The following is a 25,203-nucleotide window of genomic DNA, read 5'->3' as shown; positions in this document are numbered from 1 at the left end:
GCAAGTTCTTAATAAATTTGCACTACCCCAAGAAGAAGAAGGAGGAAAGGATAATTGTTTTTGATATCAGGAGGTGGGAGGGAGGGATGGAGGAAGGCAAACAAGCAACAGAAAACTGTCAATTTTCTTTTAGGTTCACTGTAACACAAAAATACATTTTGGCTAAAAAGTAAAATAATTCTCAAATATTTGAGAAGGTAGTATCAAAATGTAGTAACTGCCATGAAAGAGCTGATCCTGGGAAAATGATGATGGAAGCAAAGTTCATCTTCATACCACATACCTCCTCCCAATCCCCATCCTAAAGTCCCCCTTCTCCACTTCCCGTGGGTACTCCATGCAGCTCCAGGCAAAAGAAGGGCAGTATGCCTTTCATACTATTTATGTTTTCAGGATTCACCCCTCTTGGATATTTGTATTTTAAAAGGACCCACATCTCAATGTGATATACTACATTAATGAAAGAAAGGACAAGAACCACATGATCCTCTCAACAGATGCAGAAAAAGCATTTGACAAAGTATGGCATCCTTTTTTAATTAAAACTTTTCACGGTGTAGCTATAGAGATAGATATCATAGAAGCCCACAGTGACTATCATTCTCAGCAGGGAAAAACAGAACTTTTCTCCTAAGGTCAGGAACATGGTAGGGATGTCCAGTATCACCACTGCTGTTCAACATAGTACTAGAAGTCCTAGCCTCAGCAATCAGACAACAAAAAAGAAATAAAAGGCATCCTGATCAGCAAAGAAATCAAACTCACTCTTCACAGATGTCATGATATTTTATGTGGAAAACCCAAAAGACTCCACCCCCAAATTGCTAGAACTCATGCAGGAATTCAGCAAATCAGTTGCATTTCTATATACTAACAATGAGAGAGAAAAAGAAATTAAGGAATTGATCCCACTTACAATTGCCCCAAAAGCTATAAGATACCTAGGAATAAACCTAACCAAAGAGGAAATGCATCTATACTCTCAAAACCATAAAGCACTCATGAAAGAAATTGAGAAAGACACAAAGAAATGGAAAATGTTCCATGCTCATGGAAAAACAAATATTGTAAAAACGTCTATGCTACCTAGACAAATGCAATCCTTATGAAAATACCATCAACGTTTTTCACAGAGTGGGAAAAAACAGTCCTAAAATTTGTATGGAACCAGAAAAGACCCTGAATAGCTAGAGGAATGTCCAAAAAGAAAACCAAAGGTGGTGGAATCATTGCAGACTTCAAGCTGTATTACAAAGCTGTAATCATCAAGACAGTATGCTACTGGCACAAAAACAGACACACAGATACATGGAACAGAATAGAGAATCCAGAAATGGACCATCAACTCTATGATCAACTAATCTACGATAAAGCAGGAAAGAATATTCAATGGAAAAAAGACAGTCTCTTCATTAAGTAGTGTTGGGAAAATAGGACAGTCACATGCAGAAGAATGAAACCTGACCGTTTTCTTACACCGCACACAAAAATAGACTCAAAATGGTTGAAAGACCTAAATGTGAGATAGAAATCTATCAAAATCCTAGAGGAGAACACAGGCAGCAACCTCTTTGACCTGAGCCGTAGCAACTTCTTCCTAGAAACTTGGTGAAAGGCATGGGAAACAAGGGCAAAAATGAACTACTGGGACTTCATCAAAATAAAAAGCTTTTTCACAGCAAGGGAAACAGTCAACAAAACCAAAAGACAACGACAGAATGTGAGAAGATATCTGTAAATGTCTTATCAGATAAAGGGCTAGTATCTAAGATCTATAAAGCACTTATCAAACTCAACACTCAAAGAACTAATAATCCAATCAAGAAATGGAAAGACGACATGAACAGACATTAATCCAAAGAAGACTTACAAATGCCCAACAGACAAATGAAAAAAATGCTCAACATCACTTGGCATCAGGGAAATACAAATCAAAACCACAATGAAATACCACCTTGCGCTCATGAGAATGGCTAAAATTAACAAGTCAAGAAATGACAGATGTTGGTGAGGATGCAGAGAAACAGGATTCCTCTTACACTATTGGTGGGAATGAAAAGTAGCCACTTTGGAAACAGTATAGAGATTCCTCAAAAAGTTAAAAATGGAACTACTCTATAACCCAGCAACTGCACTACTAGGGATTCACCCCAAATATACAAATCCAAAGGGACACCTGCACCCCAATGTTTATAGCAGCAATGTCCACAACAGCCAAACTACGGAAAGAGCCCAGATGTCCACTGACAGATGAATGGATAAAGAAGATGTGGTAAACAGATCTACAATGGAATATTATGCAGCCATCAAAAATGAAATCTTGCCATTTGCAACAACATGGATGGAACTAGAAGATATTCTGCTAAGCAAAATAAGTCAATCAGAAAAAGACAAATATCATATGATGTCACTAATATACAGAATTTAAAAAACAAAACTGATGAATATAGGGGAAGAGAGGAAAAAAATGAATAAGACAAAATCAGAGAGGGAGACAAACCATAAGAGACTCTTAGTCATAGGAAACAGGGTTACTGGAGGGGAGGTGGGTGGGAGGATGGGGTAACAGGGTGATGGGCATTAAGGAGGGCATGTGATATAATGAGCACTGGGTATTATATAAGACTGATGAATCCCTGACCTCTACCCCTGAAACTAATAATACACTATATGTTAATTAACTGAATTTAAACTAAAACAAAAATAAAAACCAAAAAGGCCACCCATCTCCTTTTTTGTGGTGTGGTGTGATCCTATATATCCACGTCTCCTGAATAGAAGCTGGGCTCATAGTAAGTGTAAGTTAAGATACCCTGGGGATGATTAACTGACCAATGAGGATGGCTGGCTGTCGAGATCAACAATTTTCATCACTCTTTAAAAAAAGATTGATTTTAGCGAGAAAGCGCACGAGTGGGAGGAGGGACAGAGGGAGAGGGAGACATGCAGACTCCCTACTAAGCAGGGAGCCTGATTGGGGGCTTGATCCTGGCATCCTGAGATCAAGATCTGAGCCCAAATCAAGAGTCGGACATATAACTAACTGAGCCACGCAGGTGCCCCAGTAATTTCCATCACTTTCTATACTCCTACCTCAACCTTCGGTATTTTGATATTCCTAATCATGGGTGTAGGAGGAATTGTTTTACAAAGTGTGTAGGGTGACGGGTAACCATACAGAAAAGTTAATACTAAATCCAAAGTAGTGAATTTATAAGGGTGGAAATTCAGAGAGTGAGTCATTTGAATGGGAAGTATATTTGCACAAGAATGCTGTTAATGCTTGTTCGGTCACTGCCCAAAAAGGCAGTCTGTTTGTTGTTTGCAAATCCAATCCTAAGCATTCACAAAAATAAAATGTCATTGCCATTCTTATTTTCATACTACAACTATATCACAAAAAGGCATTTTTTTTTCTTGTGGAAGTAGACAATTTTTGCTGCAGAAGAATGAGACTTGGCATAAATTCATAAAGACAGCTAGGTAATACTGTATGTGCTCTTATGAGTTCAGGGCAACCTGTTTCCAATGAAAGGAATGTGGCTTCCCTTGTGTCATTGTTGTAAATGTAGAAAATAATGTTTTTTTATTAAAAATAATTTATTATTAAAAATAATTTATTATTAAAAAAATAATTTTTATTTTATTTTTTTAACTCTAAACATACATTTTAACTTATCGAGATATAATGTATACATAAAATGCATTCTTTTAAATGTAGAATTTGATGAATTAAGAAAAAACCACATTGTGGTAACCACTACCCACATGACATATAGAATATTTCCACCCCTAGCCCCAAATTCCCTAGTATCTTTTCCCAGCTAGTTTCCCCCACCTCCTGGACCTACATAATCCATGTGATTTTTATCACTACAGGTGAATTTCACATAAATATCATACATTATGTACAGCTGACACTTGAACAACATGGGTTTGAACTGCAGGGTGGGTATATTTTTAAAAATAATAATAATTAAGGAACCTTAAGACCAGGTTCTAGTCCTGGTTCTGGCACTTAACTGGCCTTGAGGCTAATCAAACCACCTAATCTCCTATAACTCTGGTTTTACATCCATAGATAAATAGTCGACTTTCTTACTTCATGAGGTTGTGAAAAAATATATGTAAAAGGCTTTATAAATCACACATGGCTATGCAAGTCCTAGAATCTCCACACTGGAAGGGTCTTTAGAGACAGTTAGCACTACTACTTATTTTATATGTAAGAAAAATGAGGATCAGAAAGGTTAAGTGACTTGATCTAGATCAGGGATTCTTACTCCAGGCTGCCTATTACAATTACCTGGAAAGCTTTTTAAAATATTACCACCTAGTCTTCAATTAAAACTATTAAGTCAGGGCACCTGGGTTAAGCCTCTGCCTCGTCATGATTTCAGGGTCCTGGGATTGAGCCCCGCATCAGGCTCTCTGCTCAGCAGCGAGACTGCTTTCCCCCCTCTCTCTGCCTGCCTCTCTGCCTACTTGTGATCTCTTTCTGTCAAATAAATAGAAAAAATATTAAAAACAATATTAAGTCAGAAGGTATGGGGCTGTGGTCCACCAAGTGATTCTGATGTGTAGGCAGAATTGAAAACCATTCCCAGATCAAGTAACTTATCAACAGTAGAACCAGAAACTAGCTTGCCTCCTGTTTCTCATCCAGAGATCACTCCGCCACATCAGGATGATAACTAATAGCCATGAGGCTGCAGGAGTGAGAGGAATCCGTGATGCCCAGTGGGGAGTAAGCATCAGGATTCCCTGTATAGCAGTCTAGCTGCTTGGGTAGGAAGTATGAGTCATCTGTGTCTAATGGCTCTGTCATTCTGTCTGAGGCAGGATAAGACTTAGTTTTCTGACATTACTTACCTAACGACCAAATATTCCTGGACTCATAGCCACACCAGCAGTCTCAGAATCAATCAGTAGAAACGTTTACATTTACTAATGTAGCAAAAAACTCCTGTCATTGAGAAGTGACTATGAATTCAAGAGTTCCCTCAAGACAAGAAGAGGTAGAGGTTTCTGTGGTAAGTTTTAAAAGAGGATTTTAAATATTGTGAAAACTCTCACCAGGGTAGTGTTTCTCAGTCTAGGGGATTTGTTAGAGGTACATGAGTCCCTACAGTAATTCTTATTTTTAAAGATTTTATTTAGTTATTTGAGAGAGTGAGAATGAGAGAGAGAGCATGAGAGAGAGAGAGTATGAAAGTGGGGAGGGTCAGAGGGAGAAGCAGACTCCCCGCTGAGCAGGGAGCCTGATGCAGGAATCTATCCTGGAACTCCAGGATCGTGACCTGAACTGAAGGCAGTTGCCCAGCCAACTGAGCCACCCAGGTGCCCCCTATGGTAATTTTTTAAACTGTTTAGGATAATAATAATAAAAAAAAATCTAAGTCTACTTAGATAATCTGCATGAATATCTTACACCCAAGAATCCTAATTGTAGTGCCTGCATTTGCCTTTGGCTTCCCTATCACATAGGTGTTAAACCGTATGACTAACTGATATGGCTGATGAGAAAAGACCAGAGGCAACGTGATATATAAATGAGGCTTAAGCACAGAGTGAGGGCCAAATGATGTCACAGTCAGCTATTCAAAAGCAGAAAATCCAGTAGTTCCAATAAAGAAAAAGAGTGGGAGAAGTGAGTCATCACTGGGCACACTAAGCAAAGGCATGATAAGCTCAAAAAAACTTAACTACAGAAACCAGTACCATATTCATGCTGTAGACTATTATAGCAAAATGATATAATCTATCACAAGTTTAAGAAACTTTTTAATAAAAAGGGATTTCCAATGGTAAAATGTGAATTCCTAGCATGTACATGTGATTTATGAATTGTGGAAAGTACTGAACAGGTGAAAAGCAGATGATCTGGTGACTCCAGGGGTGGAAAATGAACAAGGAAAAAAACCTTTAAGAAAAAAAAAATCCAACGACTGTAGAGGCAATCTAAGATGTACTGATCTAAGTGAAGGAACTAAAACACAGTTTTGGAAGCACCTGCAACAAAGGTCTAGGATACCAGAAAACAGATTACGGAGAAGGAAGGAGAGGAGGAGCTAAGAGGAATGGTGAGCAGAGCTAAGTGAGACAAAAACGGAGAGAAGAAACTGCCTTTTATTACTCAGGCACTGCGGCTTACTGTAATGAACAGTGGAGGCTGAAGGGATTTGTAGTTCTGTTTAACAGTAATGGTGGATGTCTGAGGAGTCACACTTTCCTCAGTGAACCATTGCAAGACTGTTCCCTTAAGTGTGGCCATGGACATCTGGAGATGGCTGATCATTGGACTTCAAGGGTGTCAGTCATTAATAGTCTTGAAATTGGTGGTTAAACTGGGTTTATAACTCAGAAGACAGAATTGTGGGGAAGACTACTAAGTCCAGGAAGTTGGAATGAAAAATATTTCTTTTGGGGGGGTGGCAACTGATGGATAAAATTGTGTTCAAACAAAAGTACACCATAACTTTTGTGGGTTTTCAGCTGCTTGCTCATTCCTTTGTCTTTAGGGGAAATTATCCTTCATTGCATCAGAATACTAACACATAACTAAATGGTCAACACACCAGAGGTCTCAAATTTTCTATGTGAAGTCACAAAGACCTGAAATCACTTGGGAGGATAATAGGGGAAGATTGAGGGCATTTGAATTTCTGAGACTAGACGAGGACCAAAGAAGGAGAGGGTGTCAGCTGTCCAACTCTGTCCCTGGGGATTTGTGGCAAACAAGAGTTGTGGGAGAAAGCACATAGCATATTGTAGAAGGAACATGAGGACAAAAGCTAGCTTGGAGAACTTCAGATTTCTTAAAAAGTAGTTTTATCATAAAAAAATAGGTACCTTTCCATTTGAACATGAAGTTACAGATAAACTCAAGAATTACCCACCTTACTCCAAGCATAATTCCAAGTCACGTAACTGTTGCCTCCTAGAAGATCCTTGAGCCAGGTGACTGGATTTTGATAAATCTGACCGTTTTCTACCTTAATTTTACCACTCACTAAAACACTGGCTTTGTGGGTAGTCTCCTGAAATTCAAAATAAAACAAAAATTAAGAAGGAAAAATACCTGAAATATGTGAACTTCTACTTTTGGTCATGATGAAGTAATAGGAACCAGACTTACTCTAACCAACAAAAAACATACAACATATATGGAGCAATGGTTTACAGCCAAACATCAGCCAACAAAGTACAGTGATGCCTGAGAAGTGAGAAATTAACGAGGTGAGCCTTCCAAGTGTCCCAGCTCACTGCCTTGAGAGTTTCCAGATCATGGTGCAGGGAGAGGGAATTCAGGCAAAGCCTATGGACTCCGAGTTGAGGAGAAAGAGCAGAATCCATGGAGGCAAAGTGCCTAGAGTTTCCAGGACAGAATACTGTAGAAGAAAGAAATACAAAGAGAACTTTACAGATCTTCAGGGGGTCCTCTTTAAGTATTCACCTGAGTAGTGGCTGGCCATATCTGAGGGCAAATTACCCAGGATTGGGAAAAGAACCACCGGAGAAGAGTAGAAGTAATGACACCTGCCATATTCGAAGGTTAGAAATAGTACCTGTTCCCAAGAGCAAGACTAGAAAACTTCAAAACTGGTAGGGCTTTGGTTGGGTACAGAATAGCCTTACCTCGGGAGTGGGAAATAATTAGCCCTAGACTGAACACATGCTCCAATCCTGCTTACCAAATCTTAAAAGCAAGACCCACAAGGATCAAATTATTTCCAAGGAACTTAACTGTATCTTAGAACAAATCTACAAAATATTTATAAGAATACAAAAATATCCAGCATCCAACCAGATAGATTTCACAATGTGTGGGATTCAATAAAAAGTTAATAGGCCTGGAAAGAAGTAGGAAAATACAACCCAGACAGAAGAGATAGAGCAATGAACTGAAAATGACCGAGAACCGGTAAGAATGTTAGCATTAGCAGATAAAGATATAAAGTAGTTATTACAATCATATTCCACATGTTCAAAAGTTATGTGGAGACATGGAAAATATTTTTAGAAAGACCAAAATCAAAATTCTAGAGATGAAAATTACAATGTATGAGATGAAGAATACACTGAATAGGATTAGTTAGAGATTAGGCATTTTAATAAAAAAGATTAGTAAATTCAAAGACAAAGCAGTAAGTACTGCATAAAAATGAAACAGAGAAAAGAGAATTTTAAAAAATGAACAGATCATCAGTGAATTGTGAAATGATTTCAAGCAATCCAATACGTGTGAAATAAGAGGTTCAAAAAGGAAAGAAGGGAAGAAAAAACATTTGAAGAAATAATGGCTTAAATTTTTCCACATCTGAGATTCAAATGTGGAACCCAGAGATTCAAGAAATTTAATAACCCCTAAGCATAAGAAACATGAAAAAAAATCAGCTAATGCTCCTCATGATCAAAATTGCTTAAAACCAGATAAAATCTTAAAAGCAGCCAGAAGGAGCACTTACAGAGGAGCCAGAAGGAGTACTTACAGAGGAATGAGGTTAAGAACAACAGTGTATTTAAACAATGGAAGCAAGTAAACAGTAGAGCAACATCTTTAAATTACTCAAAGGAAAAAACTCTTTCAACATAGAAGTCTACTGGGGCATCTGGGTGGCTCAGTGGGTTAAGCCTCTGCGTTCAGCTCAGGTCATGATCTCAGAGTCCTGGGATCGAGCCTGGATCGGGCTCTCTGCTCAGCAGGGAGGCTGCTTCCCCCTCTCTGCTTGCCTCTGCCTACTTGTGATCTCTCTCTGTCAAATAAATAAATAAAATCTTAAAAAAACCCAATAGGATAGAAGTCTATTATCTAGCAAGAATATCTTTCAAAAGTGAAGGTGAAATAAACTTTTTTTCAGACATCCAAAAGTCAAAGGAGTCATTATCAACAGAAGACCTTCAATACATGAAATGTTAAAGACAGTCCTCTAAGCAGAAGAAAAATGACAGCAATTGGCAATCAGCATCTACATAAAGGAAACAAAAGCAGAAATAGTAACTACATGAGAAAAATATTTTCTTACTATTTAAATCTACTTAAAAGATAATTGACTGCTTAAACAAAAATAATAATCAAGTGTGGAATTTATAACATTAGATAAAGGTAAAGTATATGATAACACAAAGGTCAGGAGTAGAGAAATGGAAGCATTCTAGTTTGAGGTTCTTACAGTATACATGATGTGTACAATAATACAGGTAGACTGGGAGAAGTGAACTCTAAAGCCAAAACGGAAGTAAAAAGAATTGTAGCTAATAAACCAACAAAAGAGCTAAAGCATAAAAAATGAAAGAGGGAACAAAGAAGAGATGAGAGAAAAAAAAAAACAGATGCCATGTGACAGATTTAAATGTAACTATCAGGGCGCCTGGGTGGCTCAGTGGGTTAAGCCGCTGCCTTCGGCTCAGGTCATGATCTCAGGGTCCTGGGATCGAGGCCCACATCGGGCTCTCTGCTCAGCAGGGAGCCTGCTTCCTCCTCTCTCTCTGCCTGCCTCTCTGCCTGCTTGTGATCTCGCTCTGTCAAATAAATAAATAAAATCTTTAAAAAAAAAAATAAAAAAAAATAAATGTAACTATCATAAGTAACTATCAAAAGTCTCACTGAATGTAATATTCTTTTTAAAAAGAAATTTATTTGAGGGGCACCTGGGTGGCTCAGTGGGTTAAAGCCTCTGCCTTTGGCTCGCGTCATGATCCAGGGGTCCTTGGATTGAGCCCCGAGTCGGGCTCTCTGCTTGGCGGGGAGCCTGCTTCCTCCTGGCTCTCTCTCTGCCTGCCTCTCTGCCTACTTGTGATCTCTGTCAAATAAATAAATAAAATCTTAAAAAAAAAAAGAAATTTATTGGAGAGAGAGAGAGAGCATGAGAGCACATGAGTCAGGGGAGGGGCAGAAAGAGAAGCAGGGCCTCCCTGCTGAGCAGGGAGCCTAATGCGGGACTTGACCACAGTACCCTGAGATCATGATCTGAGCTAAAGTCAGATGCTTAACTGAATAAGCCACCCAGGCACCCCGGAATGTAAATATTCTAGAATCAACTTCTGGAATAACAATGTAAGGATCCAGTCCCAGGTGAAAAGTATTTTTAAAAATTGTTTAAATCTGGAAATAGTCATAAATGCATGCAGCAAATAAAGAGCCCTCTATTCAGTAAAATCTATGACAATTACATGGGGGGAAAAAGGTGAGTCTGTGTATGTGAGCCAAGATTGCCTTCTTCCTCTCCCTTCCCAGCTCAGTGAGATGCAGATTCCACTCCAAACTGTGCAGCCAAGAACACAGGGCTCCACCTCCCAATAGCCTCCAACCACAGGGCTACCTTCTTGTTGGGGCAAGGATATCAGCATTCTCATCTTGCCTTCAGCTATCTCTTGCTAAGGCTAAGTTGTGAGTGAATGCAGCCAAGAGGTAGGGAATCCCTTCCGCTTAGCCTGTACTGGTGGGGCAGAGGCTCCACCTTTGGCATGGTGGCACTGAGATTAGTAGGACCCTGATCACCCTTGCCTGGCTTATAAGTAGTGGCTTAATGTCAGGAGAAACAAGCTGTAAAGGCATGAGGCTAATGTGCCCACCTTGGCTAAATCCTCAGTTCCTAAAGCCAGGGTGTCATTCAGAGAAAAGTTATGTTCCCACCCCAGATCCAGACCTATGGCACGGAGATTTTTGTCTGGGAAAAGAAGCAAGCCTAAAACAGATGGTTCCTAATCTTCTCCAAAGGAAATGACTTCATTTACAACAGAACATGGAGAAGTTCAAGCTCAAGGGCACTTTAAAGGCAGTATAGGTAGTGGTAAAAAGCAGTTGAAAATAAATTGGTAGAGTCACTGGGGATATGGGCTGAATTGCAGGCTCGCTAGTTTTTAGAAGAGAACTGGGAAAATAAATAGTAAGGAAGAGCATTCCTAGAGTCAGAATAAAACTCAAACACTGACTTCATAAACTATCCCTTAAAAGGAGCATACAATTGACTAGATTAGTCTATACAGCAATTTATACTCTAGGTCATCACTGAAAACAATATAATAATTAATCAGCAATAACTGGAGTTTAACTGCTAGGTACGCACAGGGAAAGAGAGAGTCAAAGAGAGACCTGCCAAGGTCTCAGTCCATGTGGTATAGTATCAAAAGTTTAACACTACAGGGCGCCTGGGTGGCTCAGTGGGTTGGGCTGCTGCCTTTGGCTCAGGTCATGATCTCAGGGTCCTGGGATCAAGTCCCGCATCGGGCTCTCTGCTCAGCAGGGAGCCTGCTTCCCTCTCTCTCTCTACCTGCCTCTCCATCTACTTGTGATTTCTCTCTGTCAAATAAATAAATAAAATCTTTAAAAAAAAAAAGTTTAACACTACAGTAAGGAAAAATAACCTACACTAAAACATTCTAGCCAGTAGCTAAATAAGGAAGCAAATAACAATAACAAGCCTAATAGAAGGTGGGAGCCAGTACACAGAGTTGCTACATCTTTCAAACTATCTATAATGTTCAGTCCAACCAAAAATTGACACATATAGAAAAACAATAAAGTATGACACATACACCAAAACAAATAAAGCAACAAAAAACATCTGTGAGAATGACTAAATGTTGGATTTAAAAAAGACTTCTAGGGCGCCTGGGTGGCTCAGTGGGTTAAGCCGCTGCCTTCGGCTCAGGTCATGATCTCAGGGTCCTGGGATCGAGTCCCGCATTGGGCTCTCTGCTCGGCAGGGAGCCTGCTTCCTCCTCTCTCTCTCTGCCTGCCTCTCTGCCTACTTGTGATCTCTATCTGTCAAATAAATAAATAAATAAAATCTTAAAAAAAATAAAATAAAAAAGACTTCTAATCAGTCATTATAAAAATGTTAACAGATGAAAGAACCCATAATCTAAAAAGTACAGGAAGGTATGATGACAACAGCATATCAAGTAGAGAATATCAATAAGGAGATGGAAGTTATAAAAACGAACCAAACAGAAGTTATGGACTTGAAAAGTACAATAACTGAAATGAAAAATTTACTAAAGGGGTTCAACAGATTTATGATGCAGAAGAAAGAATTAATAAACCTGAAGAAATCAATAGAGAGTATGAAGGCTGAATAAAACAAAGAAAAAAGGATGAAGAAAAATGAAAAAGCCTCAAAGAAATGTGGGACACCATTAAAAACACTAACATGTGCATAATGGGAGTACTAGAAGGACAAGAGAGAGAAAAAGGAACAGAAAACATACTTGAAAAAATAATGGCTGAAAATTTCCCAAATTTACTGAAAAACATTTATCTGCGTTTTCAGGAGGCTCAGTGGCTTCCAATTAAGATAAACATGAAAAAATTCATAAACAGAAACATGCTGAAAGTCAAAGACAATGAGAAAATATTAAAAGGAACAAGAGAAAAATGACTCTTCACTTACAAGGTAACCCCAAGAAGATTACTAGCTGTCTTCTTATCAGTAAAAATGGAGGCCAGAAACAGTGGAATAATATATTCGAAGTGTATAAAGAAAAAAGTGTCAACCAAGAATCCTATATCAAGCAAAGCTATCTTTCCCAAAAATAAAATTAAATAAAAACATTCCCAGGTAAACAAAAATGGAGAGAATTTGTTGCTAGCATACCTGCTAAGAAATACCAGAGAAAGTTTTTCACACTGAAAGCAAATGACCCCAAATGGTAAAATGAATCCACATGAGAAAACAAATAGCATCAATAAAGGTAATCACACATTATAAAAGACAATCTGGACAAATATTTCTTCTCCTTTCTTCTCTTCACTGATTTAAAAAATAATTATATAAGACAATAGGTATATAATATACATATCTAGCAAAAAGGAGATGAGTGGGAGTAACAGATGGTAACTCAAATCCACAGGAACAAATGAAGAGAATTGGAAAGGGTAAATAAGATTAATATAACAAAATCTATAAACATACACTTGCTTTTTGCCCTTTCTTTACAAATCACAAAATTTTATAAAGTCATAATTATAACAATGAATTGTTACATTTATAACATTTATATATATAATATATATTATAATAATATTGTAAAGAGGGATAGAGCTATGTAGGAATTACAGTTCTTTGTCTCACTAGAATTAGGTTAGTATAAATTTGAAGTTGATTCTGATAAATGAAGATGTCCTAGGGTAAGCACTATGGAAATACCTTGAAAAATACAGTGAAAAAAAGTCACTAAAGAAATGAAAATGCGGGGCGCCTGGGTGGCTCAGTGGGTTAAAGCCTCTGCCTTCGGCTCAGGTCATGGTCCCAGGGTCCTGGGATCGAGCCCCACATCCAGCTCTCTGCTCAGCAAGGAGCCAGCTTCCTCCTCTCTCTCTGCCTGCATCTCTGCCTACTTGTGATCTCTGTCTGTCAAATAAATAAATAAAATCTTTAAAAAAAAGAAATTAAAATGCTACAATGTAAAATATTCATTTAATGCAAAAGAAAGTAAAAAAGTAGTACAGAGGAACAAAAAAGACATGAGACATATTGAAAATAAAAAGTAAAACAGCAGACATAAATCTAATAATATTAATAACATTAATTGAATGAGAGTGGATTAAAAAACTTACCCAAAAGGCAACGGTTATCAGACTAAGTTAAAAAAACAAGATCCAATTTAGCAATTTGTGAATACACAAAACAGACTAAATTCAAAGAGACAAGTAAATTGAACATGAAAGGATGGAGAAATATATATCATGGGAACAGCAACCTCAAAAACAAAAAACAAAAAAACCACCCCAAAACCAAACCAGAGCAGCTATACTAGTATCACACAAAATAGATTTTAGAACAAAAAATGTTACTAGAGGGGCACCTAGGTGGCTCAGTGGGTTAAGCCTCTGCCTTCAGCTCAGGTCACAATATTAGGATCCTGGGATTGAGCCCTGCATTGGGCTCTTTGCTCAGCAGGGAGCCTGTCCCCCCCCCCACCCCGCCTGCCTCTCTGCCCACTTGCGGTCTCTGACAAATAAATAATTAAAATCTTAAAAAAAAAGTTACTAGAGATAATAAGGGACATTTTTTAATGAGGAGAGGGCTGATGCATCAGGAAGATATTATAACTATAAACACATATGCACCTAATGAAAGAGCACTGACACACATGAAGCAAAAATTAACAGAAATAAAGGGTAAAAAAGACAACTCAACAGTAACAGAACTCCACTTTGTTTTCTATTAACAACACAACTCCGCTTTCATATTGTCTAGAACAAACAGCAGAAGATCAATGAGGAAAGAGATAGCTTGAGCAACACTATAGACCAACTAGACCCAACAGGCATCTATAAAAATCTTCTCCTAACAACAGAAGAATATTCTTCTCATGTGCTCATGGAGGTTTTTTTTAAGATGGCTATCAGCTAGTTAAGCCATAAAATAAATCTCAGAAAATTTAAAAGGACTGAAATAATACTGAGTATATTCTCTAAATGCAACAGAATGAAATTAGAAATTAATAATAAAAAATGGAACACTCACAGTTATGTGGAAATCAAACAATATACTCCTAAATTACTAATGGGTTAAAGAGGTAACTTAGAAAATACTTTGAGATGAATGAAAATGAAGATGCAACATACCAAGAACTATGGGATGTAGCAAAAGCAGTGGGTTAAAGGGAAATTTATAGCTGTAAATGCCTATATCAAAAAAGAAGAAAAATCGCAAATCATTAACCTAAACTTACACTGATGACACTGGAAAAAGAACAGCAAACTAAACCAAAGTAAGCAGAAAGGACAAAATAAGTATTAGAGTGGAAATAAATAAAAGAGTCAACAGAAAAACAATAGATAAAATCAGTAAAATCAGAAGTGATTTCCTTGAAAATATTAACAAATCTGACAAAGCTTTAGCTAGACTGACCAAGAAAAATAAATGAAGAGACTCAAATTACTGAGGTCAATAATGAAACTGGGTACACTGCTGTTGAACCTAGTGAAATAAAAAGGATTACAAGAGAAAGTATCAAGAATTCTATGCCAATAAATAAGACAAAACAGACAAATTTCTAGAAAAGATAAAAACTATCAAAAATGATTCAAGAAGAAATAATTTGAAAAAAAAAGGTAAGTAAAGAGATTAAATTAAAAAAAAAAAAAGAGATTAAATTAACACTAAAAAACTACCTACAAAAAATAAAATAAAATAAATCCCAGGTACAGATGGCTTCATTGATGATTATTATCAAATATTTAAAGAAGACTTAAAACCAATATTTTGTTATTATCAATATTCCAAAAGATAGAAAAAGAGAAACACTTTTATAAGATGTGATGTATTACCTTAATATGAAACCAGACAAATACAAGAAAACTACAGACCAATATCTTCAATAATATGGATGCAAAAATCCTCAACAACCTACCAGAAAACCACATCCAGCAACACAGAAAAAGAATTATATACCATGACCAAGTATGATTTGTCTGCTTTTCCAGGAATGTAAGTTTGGTTTAATATCCAAAGATCAAATAGTATTATACACTGTGTCAACAGACTACAAACCAAAATCCACATGATCATCTCAACAGATGTAGAAAGAACATTTGACAAAATCTAATATCCTTCATGATAAAAAAATTCAAGAAACTAGGAAAAGAAAGAACTTGCTCAGCCTGATAAAGAGCATTTATGAGAAAACCTACAGCTAACATTATATTTAACAGTGAAAGACTAAATTTTTTCTAAGAAACATAGTCTTAGGTAAAAAAATAGAAGTTTGAACACATTTTTTTTAAAAAGATTTTATTTATTCACTTTACAGAGAGAGATCACAAGCAGGCAGAGAGGCAGGCAGAGAGAGAGAGGAGGAAGCAGGCTCTCTGCTGAGCAGAGAGCCCGATGCGGGACTCGATTCCAGGACCCCGAGATCATGACCAGAGCCGAAGGCAGCGTCTTAACCCACTGAGCCACCCAGGCGCCCTGAACACATTATTTTATTTCAACACTGTACTGGAGGTTTTAGCCAGTGCATCCAGACAAAAAAGAAATAAAAAGCATTCACAATGGAAAGAAAGAAGTAAAACTGTCTTTATTTATAGACAACATATTCATCTATATAGAAATTCAATGAAATCTTCAAAAATTTACAGGATGAAGTGACTTTAGCAAGGTTGTATGATAATATCTCAATATACAAAAAACAACTGTATTTCTACCTATTAGCAATAAATTGAAACTTTAAAAATGTCATATATAACACCACCAAAAACATGAAATGCTTAGAGATAAATCTGATAAAAGTTGTGAAAGACCTGTATATTGACTCCTACAACTGCTGGGAAAAAAAGAGAAGACCTAAATTAACAAGAGCTATATCATGTTTGTGGTTTAGACAACTTAATATTGCTAACATGTCATTTGTCTCAAAATTACAGATTCAACTCAATACCATTAAAAACAATAGCGCTGCCTTAAAAAAAAAAAAAAAAGAAAGAAAGAAAGACCTGAGAAACTCACTCTAAAGTTCATATGGGATTGCAAATGACCTAGAATAACCAAAGCACTTTAGAAAAGAGAGAACAAAATTGAAGGACTAACACAACCTGATTTCTTAAAAAAGATTTTTTAATTTATTTGAGAGAGTGAGTACACATGCATGAGCCAGGAGAGGGCCAGAGAAGGGAGAGGGATAAGTCAACTCTATGCTGAGTGTGGAACCTGACATGACATGACATGTTCAATCTCACAACTCTAAGATCATGACCTGAGCTGAAACCAAGAGTCAACTTGCTTAACCAACTGAGACACCCACCCAAGTGCCCCAACACTACTGTGTAGTAACTATACAATCAGTGTTACTGATTCTAACACTTATTACAGAGCTACACAATCCAGATGGCATTCACAGTAAGACAGATAAGTTAAACAGAATAGGGAATCCAGAAATAGGCACATATATGAAACAAATGATTTTCTACAAGGGTGCAAAGACAATTTAACAAAGGGTAATTTTTTCAACACATGTTGCTGGAAGAATTGAATATCCAAATTCAAAAATATGAATGGGGATCCTACTTTGTACCATATACAAAAATTAATGGATCATAAACTTAAACTCTAGGAGAAAATCTTTGTGACCTTGGGTTAGACAAGAAGCTCTTAGATATGCTACTAAAAACATAATCAGTGAAAGAAAAGAGCAAATTGCTAAGTTGTACTACATCAAAATTTTAAACTTTGTAAGTTTATAAGTTCTTTATAAGATAATTTTAAGAGAATGAAAAGACAAGCCACAGACTAAGATATGTGCAAAGCATGTTTGATAAAAGACTTATGTCCAAAATATATCAAAACAAATTAAAAATGAAATAAAAGAACAGGCAACTAATTAAAAAATGGGCAATTTGAAAAGAAGCTTCACCAAAGAATAAATATGGGTGACAAATAGGACATGAAAAGATGCTCAACATAACTAATCATTATGCAAATTAAACCACAATGATAAACTGTTATATATATATACATTTTACATACATATATCTACACTACATGTTAGTATGGTTAAAATTAACAGATTGATCATACTAAGTGTTAGCTAAGAAGGAATGTGGAGGAACTAGAATAGTCACACACAGCTGATGGGAATGTAAAATGTCATAAACAATTTTGATAGTTTCTTAAAAAGTTAAATGTATACTTACCATATTTAATCCAGCCATTCCACTCCTAGGTATTTACCCAAGAAAAGCAAAAGCCTATGTCATACCAGAATTTGTACACCAAGTGTTCAAAGTAGCTTTATTTGTGATAGTCAGCAACTGGAAACAACCTAAATGTCTATCACAGATAAAATGAAAAACTGTAGTTTGTTCTACATACTACACAACAATAAAAAAGGAATTAACTACTTACGCATGCTCTAATGGCAATGATTCTCAAATAATTATGTTCGGAAAAAGAAGTCAGATAAAAATGAATACATATGTTTAACACCATTTTTACAGGATTTTCAGACATGTAAGCTAAAGTAGAGGGACAAAAAGCACAACAATAATTGTCTAGAGCTCAGCATAGGAAAAAAGGGTTATGAAGGTGGCATACAAAAGGGCAAAAAGATAATTTTGGGGTGATGGATTTGTTCATTACCTTGTTTGTGGTCATGATTTCATAGGTGTATACATGTGTCAAAATATGTCAAATTGCATAATTTAAATACATGTAGTGTATGTTAATCATATCTCAGTAAAGCTGTTAATAGCTGAAATATGAAAAGTTATATTGAAATTTTATTATAGCTGTCAACATTTGAGTTAACATAACTAATTTACTAACTAAAATCTGAGTTGCTTTGGCTAATCTGAAGTAGGTACTGCTTAGCAATAAATTCGTTGACAGACAAGAAAATAGAACATCAAGGGACCTGAGATCAAGCTACTAACTTGGTCTTTACACTATAGTTTGGAATTTTAAAATTATTATTTTTTTGGGCTCCTAACTTAAAGGTAAAGTCTATCAGGAAAAGCTTTATTAACCAGAAATGGAAGGACAGGAAACAGTGGTCATTCAGATTAAATTCCAGTTACCCGGGACTGATTTCTGTTCAACTAGTGGTCCCTGAGCAAAGAAGCATCCGAGGATTCTCGCAATCACTGCCACTCTGAATTCCTCTTTCAAAAAGTGAATGTGGGCAAAGGAGAGAGGAAGTCTCTTTTGTAGGCATTTCTAGTAGAAAAATTTCTTTCCTTTTCTATTTTTATGCAATGTGATATTGTTTTAATTGAGTCAAATTTATCCAAACTCCAAGTTACTTCTTGTTCCTAAACTGAGCTCCTGTGGAAGAAGAATTTATACCTATCCCATATCAGGGGAAGTTTTAGCAGTATACAGTACTTCCCTAAACTCTGGAACCAAAGATAGCTCCAATTTGTTATGGCTATGTTGTTCTTAAATCCTTCCTGAGGCAATATAATTGACTAATTCTGTCTTTAGAGCCCAAAGCTGCTGTGACCAAAATGTATAAAGCAATCCTAAAAGCACGATTTCACTAAGAACACAATGTTACACCCTTTCATTCAAGAAACCTAGCCAAACCCTATTTCTCTAATTAGAGCTAAAGGCCTACACTTTTTTAAAAAAGATTTTATTTACTTATTTGGCAGAGAGAGATCACAAGTAGGCAGAGAGACAGGCGGGGAGAGAGAGAGAGAGAGAGAGAGGATTATGCAGGCTCCCTGCAGAGCAGAGAGCCCAACGAGGGACTCGATCCTAGGACCCTGAGATCATGACCCGAGCCGAAGGCAGAGGCTTAACCCACTGAGCCACCTACAAGCCCCACTTTTTGATAGAAACCTTTATTAACTTATTTATAAAATTACATGATTTTAGGGCACCTGGGTGGCTCAGTCATTGGGCATCTGCCTTTGGCTTGGGTCATGATCCCAGGGTCCTGGGATTGAGCCCTGTGTCAGGCTCCCTGCTCGGTGCAGAGCCTGCTTCTCTCTCCCTCTCCCACTGTCTGTGTTCCCTCTCTCACTGTGTTTCTCTGTCAAATAAATAAAACCTTTTTAAAAAAATATTACATGATTTGAGAGGAAAAAAAATAGGACACCTGTGTTTTGAATTCCAGAATGTTATTTCCTGGATTAATTCTTCCAAGTAATATCAGATCCTTTATCTGCATGCATTTCTTTCTAGGAGCTGTGCTGTAGTTTAAAGGCTTTTTTATAGTACGTTGACGGCCACACCTAGAGGAAGAGGAGCTCTGACTGTCATCAGCATGTGGAACACCAAAAGCTGATTTTTTAAGATATGATTTCATCTGATGCCGAGTATTGTTGTCTAAGACATCAGTCCCTTGATGTGCCAAGGATTCTAATGTTCCCCTAGGTGGTTGCTGGGAAGCTCTTTTCCTCTTTCCTCCTTTTGGATCACAACTGGTAGAATCCTGATCACAAATAACAGTCGATGGATGGGCATCATTTCTGGCAAGTACGCTTGTAGTCTCTGAAATATGTAATGCACCAGTTACTGCTGAGGGACTACTATAGGATTCATGCCCTTCGGCCAGAGTTTCTGTAAGAAACTCTTTTTCTTTTTGCGAATGTTCTGCTTGAGCAATAAAAGCAATAGGTTGGGATGGTAATTTAATCTTCTTACTGCCATTTGAATGTCTGGATTTTGATAACCCACCCAAGGTACAGTCACTGACATTTTGTTTAGAATTCAGTTCATTTCCAGAAAATTCTTCCCTTCTCACTGTTTCTGAGTTTACACAGGTGTTGGTATTTTGGCTGCCTTTCCACATCTGCAGAGACAACTGTGTTTCCTGCATGCGTCCACAAATAAGGCCTACAGGAGAAAGTGAACCTGATTGAGACTGCAATGGATTTTCCAGACTGGTAAGCTCTTGGATGTCCTTTTCACTAGAGGTTTCTGAGCTGGATGGCAGCTTCCTCAGACTGGGACCAGACAAAGATGTAATGTTTTTATAGTTTTGAATTTTCTGGCTAATTTTTTTCTGTTTTTTTGCTGCAACTAAAAGGTTCTTCTGTCTTGTGGCCAAGTTAGCCAGCTGTTCTCTCAGGGCTCCTTGCTTAAATGATTCTATGGACACCCTAGAAAAAGAAACAGAAAGAGGAAACAATACAAAAACAGTAGAGAACTTTTTTTTAGTAGTCATTTAGATTTTAAAGGTACTTTGTCTCCATTTAAATTTAATCAGCCCAAAGTACACAAGAGTCTATTTTTGCAATTAATTTCCTCTGAGAGTAAATGACTCTTAATATGAACACTATTGCCTTTTCATTGAGGTGATGGTTTAGTTATCCACATTTACATTATTTACCAGTTGTTAGTCAACTATGAAAAAGAAACAAAACTGGAATTGTTTAGTTGGAAGGTAGCAACTGATGGCCAAGGAGGAATACCATTCTTTAAATTTGGAGTTTGCTTACCTGTTTATAGGGGAAAGGTACATCAGGAAGTAACATTTGGGAATAAGTTCCACTTAAGTTCCTTTAGGGGAAGTGAGACTGTTATGTGAGTAATCAGACCTGGGCTAGACCTGAGAAATGTCAGTCCATCAAATAATTACTGCAATTATACTTTAAACCTGTACTGAAGCAGTTTCAGGTCCAGAGGGACTACCCAGACAAACATTATCCTGCGTGACTATAAAGGGCTGGATTTTGGAAGAAAATGGCTGATCCACACACCTTTTTTTTTTTTTTTTTTTAAATTATACCCACTTATGCTATAGTGGCCTTCAGGATACTAGACTCTTTTGTTTACAGTAGTTCTCAAACTTTTTGGTTTTATGACATTTTTATACTCTTAAAAATTATTGAGGAACCCTATCAACAGTAGCCAAACTATGGAGAGAGCCCAAATGTCCACTGACTGATGAATGGATAAAGAAGTTGTGGTATGTATATACAGTGGAATATTACCCAGCCATAAAAAGAATGAAATCTTGCCATTTGCAATGATATGGATGGAGCTAGAGTGCATTATGCTGAGTGAAATAATCCAGTCAGAGAAAAACAAGTACCATATCATCTAACTTATATATATGGAGTTTAAGAAAGAAAACAGATGAACATATGGTAGGAGGGAAAACAAAAAAAGAAGAGAGGAAAACAAGTCATAAGGGACTTAACAATAGAAAACAAACTGAAGGTTGATGGAGGGAGGTGGGTGGCATGTGGGCTAGAAGGGTGAAGGGTATAAAAGAGGGCACTTGTTTGATGAAAAAAAAATTATTGAGGAACCCAAAGGGCTTTTGTTCAACCAACCTCTGGTGGTTGCCAGAGGTAGAAGGTGGAGGGTGGGTAAAAGGAGTGAAGGGAGCCAAAAGGCTGTTTTAGAAAATAAAACAAATCTTTAAAACACAAGACTATACAAGCATACATCCCATTAGCTATTAGAATAATGATACCATCACAGTTTATGTGGCCTCCAGAAAATTCCATTACACACTCATGAGAGAATGAGAGCCAAAAAGGCAAATAACATCTTAGTTTTATTACAAAAATAGTTTTGACTTCACGCATCCCTTGAAATGGTCTCAGGGAGCCTCAGGGATCGCCCTTAAGCAGCTGCTTTAAGGATAGCAATAGTATAGATATCTGTTTCACCTATCACAGTCTGGATGTTGGTACTGAATTCCAAGAAGAACGGATGTTAAAATGAGTAGCAGATGTAAGTGGAAGAAGCAGGAAGAAGTTAGATAAGCAAACAACTAGTAGCATAAAATGCAAGAAGCTGGATTGAGGAGAAAGAAAAAATTAGTAATATCACATTTAAAACAAAGTTCAGACAGAAAAATAAAAGTGCATTTTAGATTACAAGATTTTAAGTTTTACAGCAAGATTAATAAGTATTTACACACCTGCAAACCCAACTGATCGGGAACTTTGCAAAATTCTCAGGATATTGTTAGTCATAGGACCTAAAAGAAAAATTGAAGCTAGCTTTCTCCAGTCTCCTAGAAAATATCCTGCAGTCAATTACCCACCTATAGGTCTTATAAGTTCACTTGCTTTATACTGACAGAAAAATAGGAAACAGACAAGAATTTATGATACTTATCACTGGAGAGAAAAGCACAATGAAGACAGAAGACTTATAAATGAAAATAAAAAACTGAATTTTAAATAGGTTCAGAAAAAAATTGAATATGCAATAGATGTCAAATGTTTATAAGAACATAAAGGAAATTAGAAAGATCACGTGTGAATAAAGAATAAAGTCAAAAGGTACCTGCAAAGTCATATTTCACTGCAGCATTATTAACAATAGCTGAGACATGGAAACAACCTACATATCCATCAAAGGATAAAGAAAGGGATGACTGTGTGGCTCAGCTGTAAAGCGTCTGCCTTCAGCTCAGGTCATGATCCCAGAGTCCTGGGATTGAGCCCCACATTGGGCTCCCTTGCTCAGCAAGAAGCCTCCTCCCTCTTACATCCCCCCTGCTTGTGTTCCCTCTCTTGCTGACTATCTCTCTGTCAAATAAATAAATAAAATCTTTTAAAAAAAAAGGATAAAGAAAATGTGGTATATATACACTATACACACACACACAGAGAAAAAATTATTCATCCATAAAAAAGAAAGAAATCTTGTCATTTTTTATAACATGAACAGACCTTGAGGGCATATTAGGTAAAATAAGTCAGAAAGAGAAAAACAAATCCTGTATGGTCTCACTTATATGTGGAATCTAAAAAACCACAAAAACTGAACACACAGATACAGAGAATATATTGGTGGCTGCCAGAGGTAGAAGGTGGAGGGTGGGTAAAATGGGTGAAGGGAGCCAAAAGGTACAAACACCCAGTAATAAAATAGGTAAGTCTTGGGGATAGAATGTACAGCACGGTGACTATAGTTAATAATACTCTATTGTATATTTGAAAGTTGCTAAGAGACATTGTGACCAAAAAAAAAAAAAAAAAAAGGCATATATAGCTAAGTCTATGAAAAACTAATAAAAATAATGCCCAAATAAAAAAAATAGAACATTTTTTTAAAAGATTTTATTTATTTATTTGACACACACACACAGAGATCACAAGTAGGCAGACAGGCAGGCAGAGAGAAAAAGGGGGAAGCAGGCTTCCTACTGAGCAGAGAGCCTGACTCGGGGCTTGATCCCAGGACCCTGACATCATGACCTGAGCTGAAGGCAGAGGCTTAACCCACTGAGCCACCCAGGTGTCCCATTTTTCTCTTTTTTTATTATTATGTTCAATTAGCCAGAATAGAGTGTACATCATTAGTTTTTGATGTAGTGTTCAATGATTCATTAGTTGCATGTAACACATTTTTCTCAAGAAAAGGACAAAAAATGGTATATAACCAGTATCATCATGATGAAGCCTCTTAAAAATTCTGAGAGTTTAGAAATACACAAAACTAAATAATATACATTGTTACATTGCTTAGAAAGACAGTATTTGTGATAGCAAAAGGAAAAGTTAGTAATGTAAAAAATCTGAGTTCACTATGGAAAGAAATTTATTTTGGGATTTAGGACCAGAGACACTTTCACAAAACTCTTGGCTGTAGACAAGTTTTTAAGACACTAAAATGTCTTTTTCTGAATATTTCAAGTAATAAAATAGAAAAATATATTTCTGGGAATTACAATTACCCATGGAGGTAATAGAGTAGATGACCTCATAAAGTCATTCTTTGGTCCGAAGCAACAATTGTACTCTTAAGAAATTCTAGATCTAACTCTTGTAACTAAAAAGGGGTAAATTATGAAAGCTCTAAAGCATTCCTTTTTTTCCCACTCACCTGTATTTTTTAGCCAGATCATCTCTTTCTGCCTTCTGTTTGGCAAGCACATTATCCATAACCTCTTTTACCTCTAACATCTTTTCAATGTATTGTTCTGGAAACATAGTAATAAAAGTCAGTTAATTGAGAGATAGCAAATGTTAAATTTGATCACCCAGGACTCAACCTTATTGTTACTCTTAAAAAGCCATTATTTCCCTACCTGCTCCCTAGTATCAGTGGCCCAGATACATAAATCAAGGCCCATTGAACTATGCCATCCTATGGAAGTACCCTGAATACAGCAGGTCATTCTGTGTTCTAATGCTGGTACTCCACTAAGCTCTGCAAACCTGGACAAGTCACATGACCTCTATGGTCCTCTTACTTATCTGTGAAATAAGGTTAGTAAAGAAAGATAAATAGGAAAATGACTATTTTTTAAAATTACTTTTTAAAATACAAAAGGAATACATTGTAAAAAAAATTCAAACGATATGAATGTTTACACAGAAAAATAAATGCCCCCCCCACCTTTTCTCTTTTTCACTGCACAAGAGACTATTAATACTTTGGTAGCAGTGTCTTTGTGCATGAAAAAATTTTTAATATATTTAATGTATAATTCTATATATTTATACTATATGTAATTATAATATTATATGTGCTTAAAAATAAGAAGGATGCTATCAGTTCTTGTTCTTTACACTTAACACTTACATAGGACTATATGATATCTGTTACTTAAAGATGTATATAAAATTATTTCTATAATAATTACTTAAAATTTTCTTACTTTCTTCCACTGCTTCCTAAGTAAAGGTCACTACCTCCCTCACCCATCACAAATCCACAAGATTTACACATAAATGTCAATTAAATCCAGATTCTCAAGCAGTAAAAGGAAAGGCTTAGATGAATACATTTTACTTCTTTAAGCTACTTGTTATTTATTTCACTTTTGGCTTTGTTTCTA

At 36.7% G+C, this 25,203-nt stretch overlaps 1 protein-coding gene across 1 annotated transcript in view; it reads right to left on the bottom strand.

Annotated features, from left to right (window-relative positions):
* ANKRD31 (ankyrin repeat domain 31) overlaps window positions 1-25,203 on the bottom strand; it is a 160,979-nt gene that overhangs the window by 10,538 nt on the left and 125,238 nt on the right. The window contains 3 exon segments of the mRNA XM_044266987.1: window positions 6,900-7,040; window positions 19,549-20,554; window positions 24,246-24,342. Coding sequence (XP_044122922.1) covers window positions 6,900-7,040; window positions 19,549-20,554; window positions 24,246-24,342 — 1,244 coding nt within the window.

The sequence above is a fragment of the Neovison vison genome, chromosome 1 (genome assembly GCF_020171115.1).
Source record: "Neovison vison isolate M4711 chromosome 1, ASM_NN_V1, whole genome shotgun sequence".
NCBI lineage: Eukaryota > Metazoa > Chordata > Mammalia > Carnivora > Mustelidae > Neogale > Neogale vison.
This window is presented reverse-complemented; position numbering and strand designations above follow the sequence as displayed.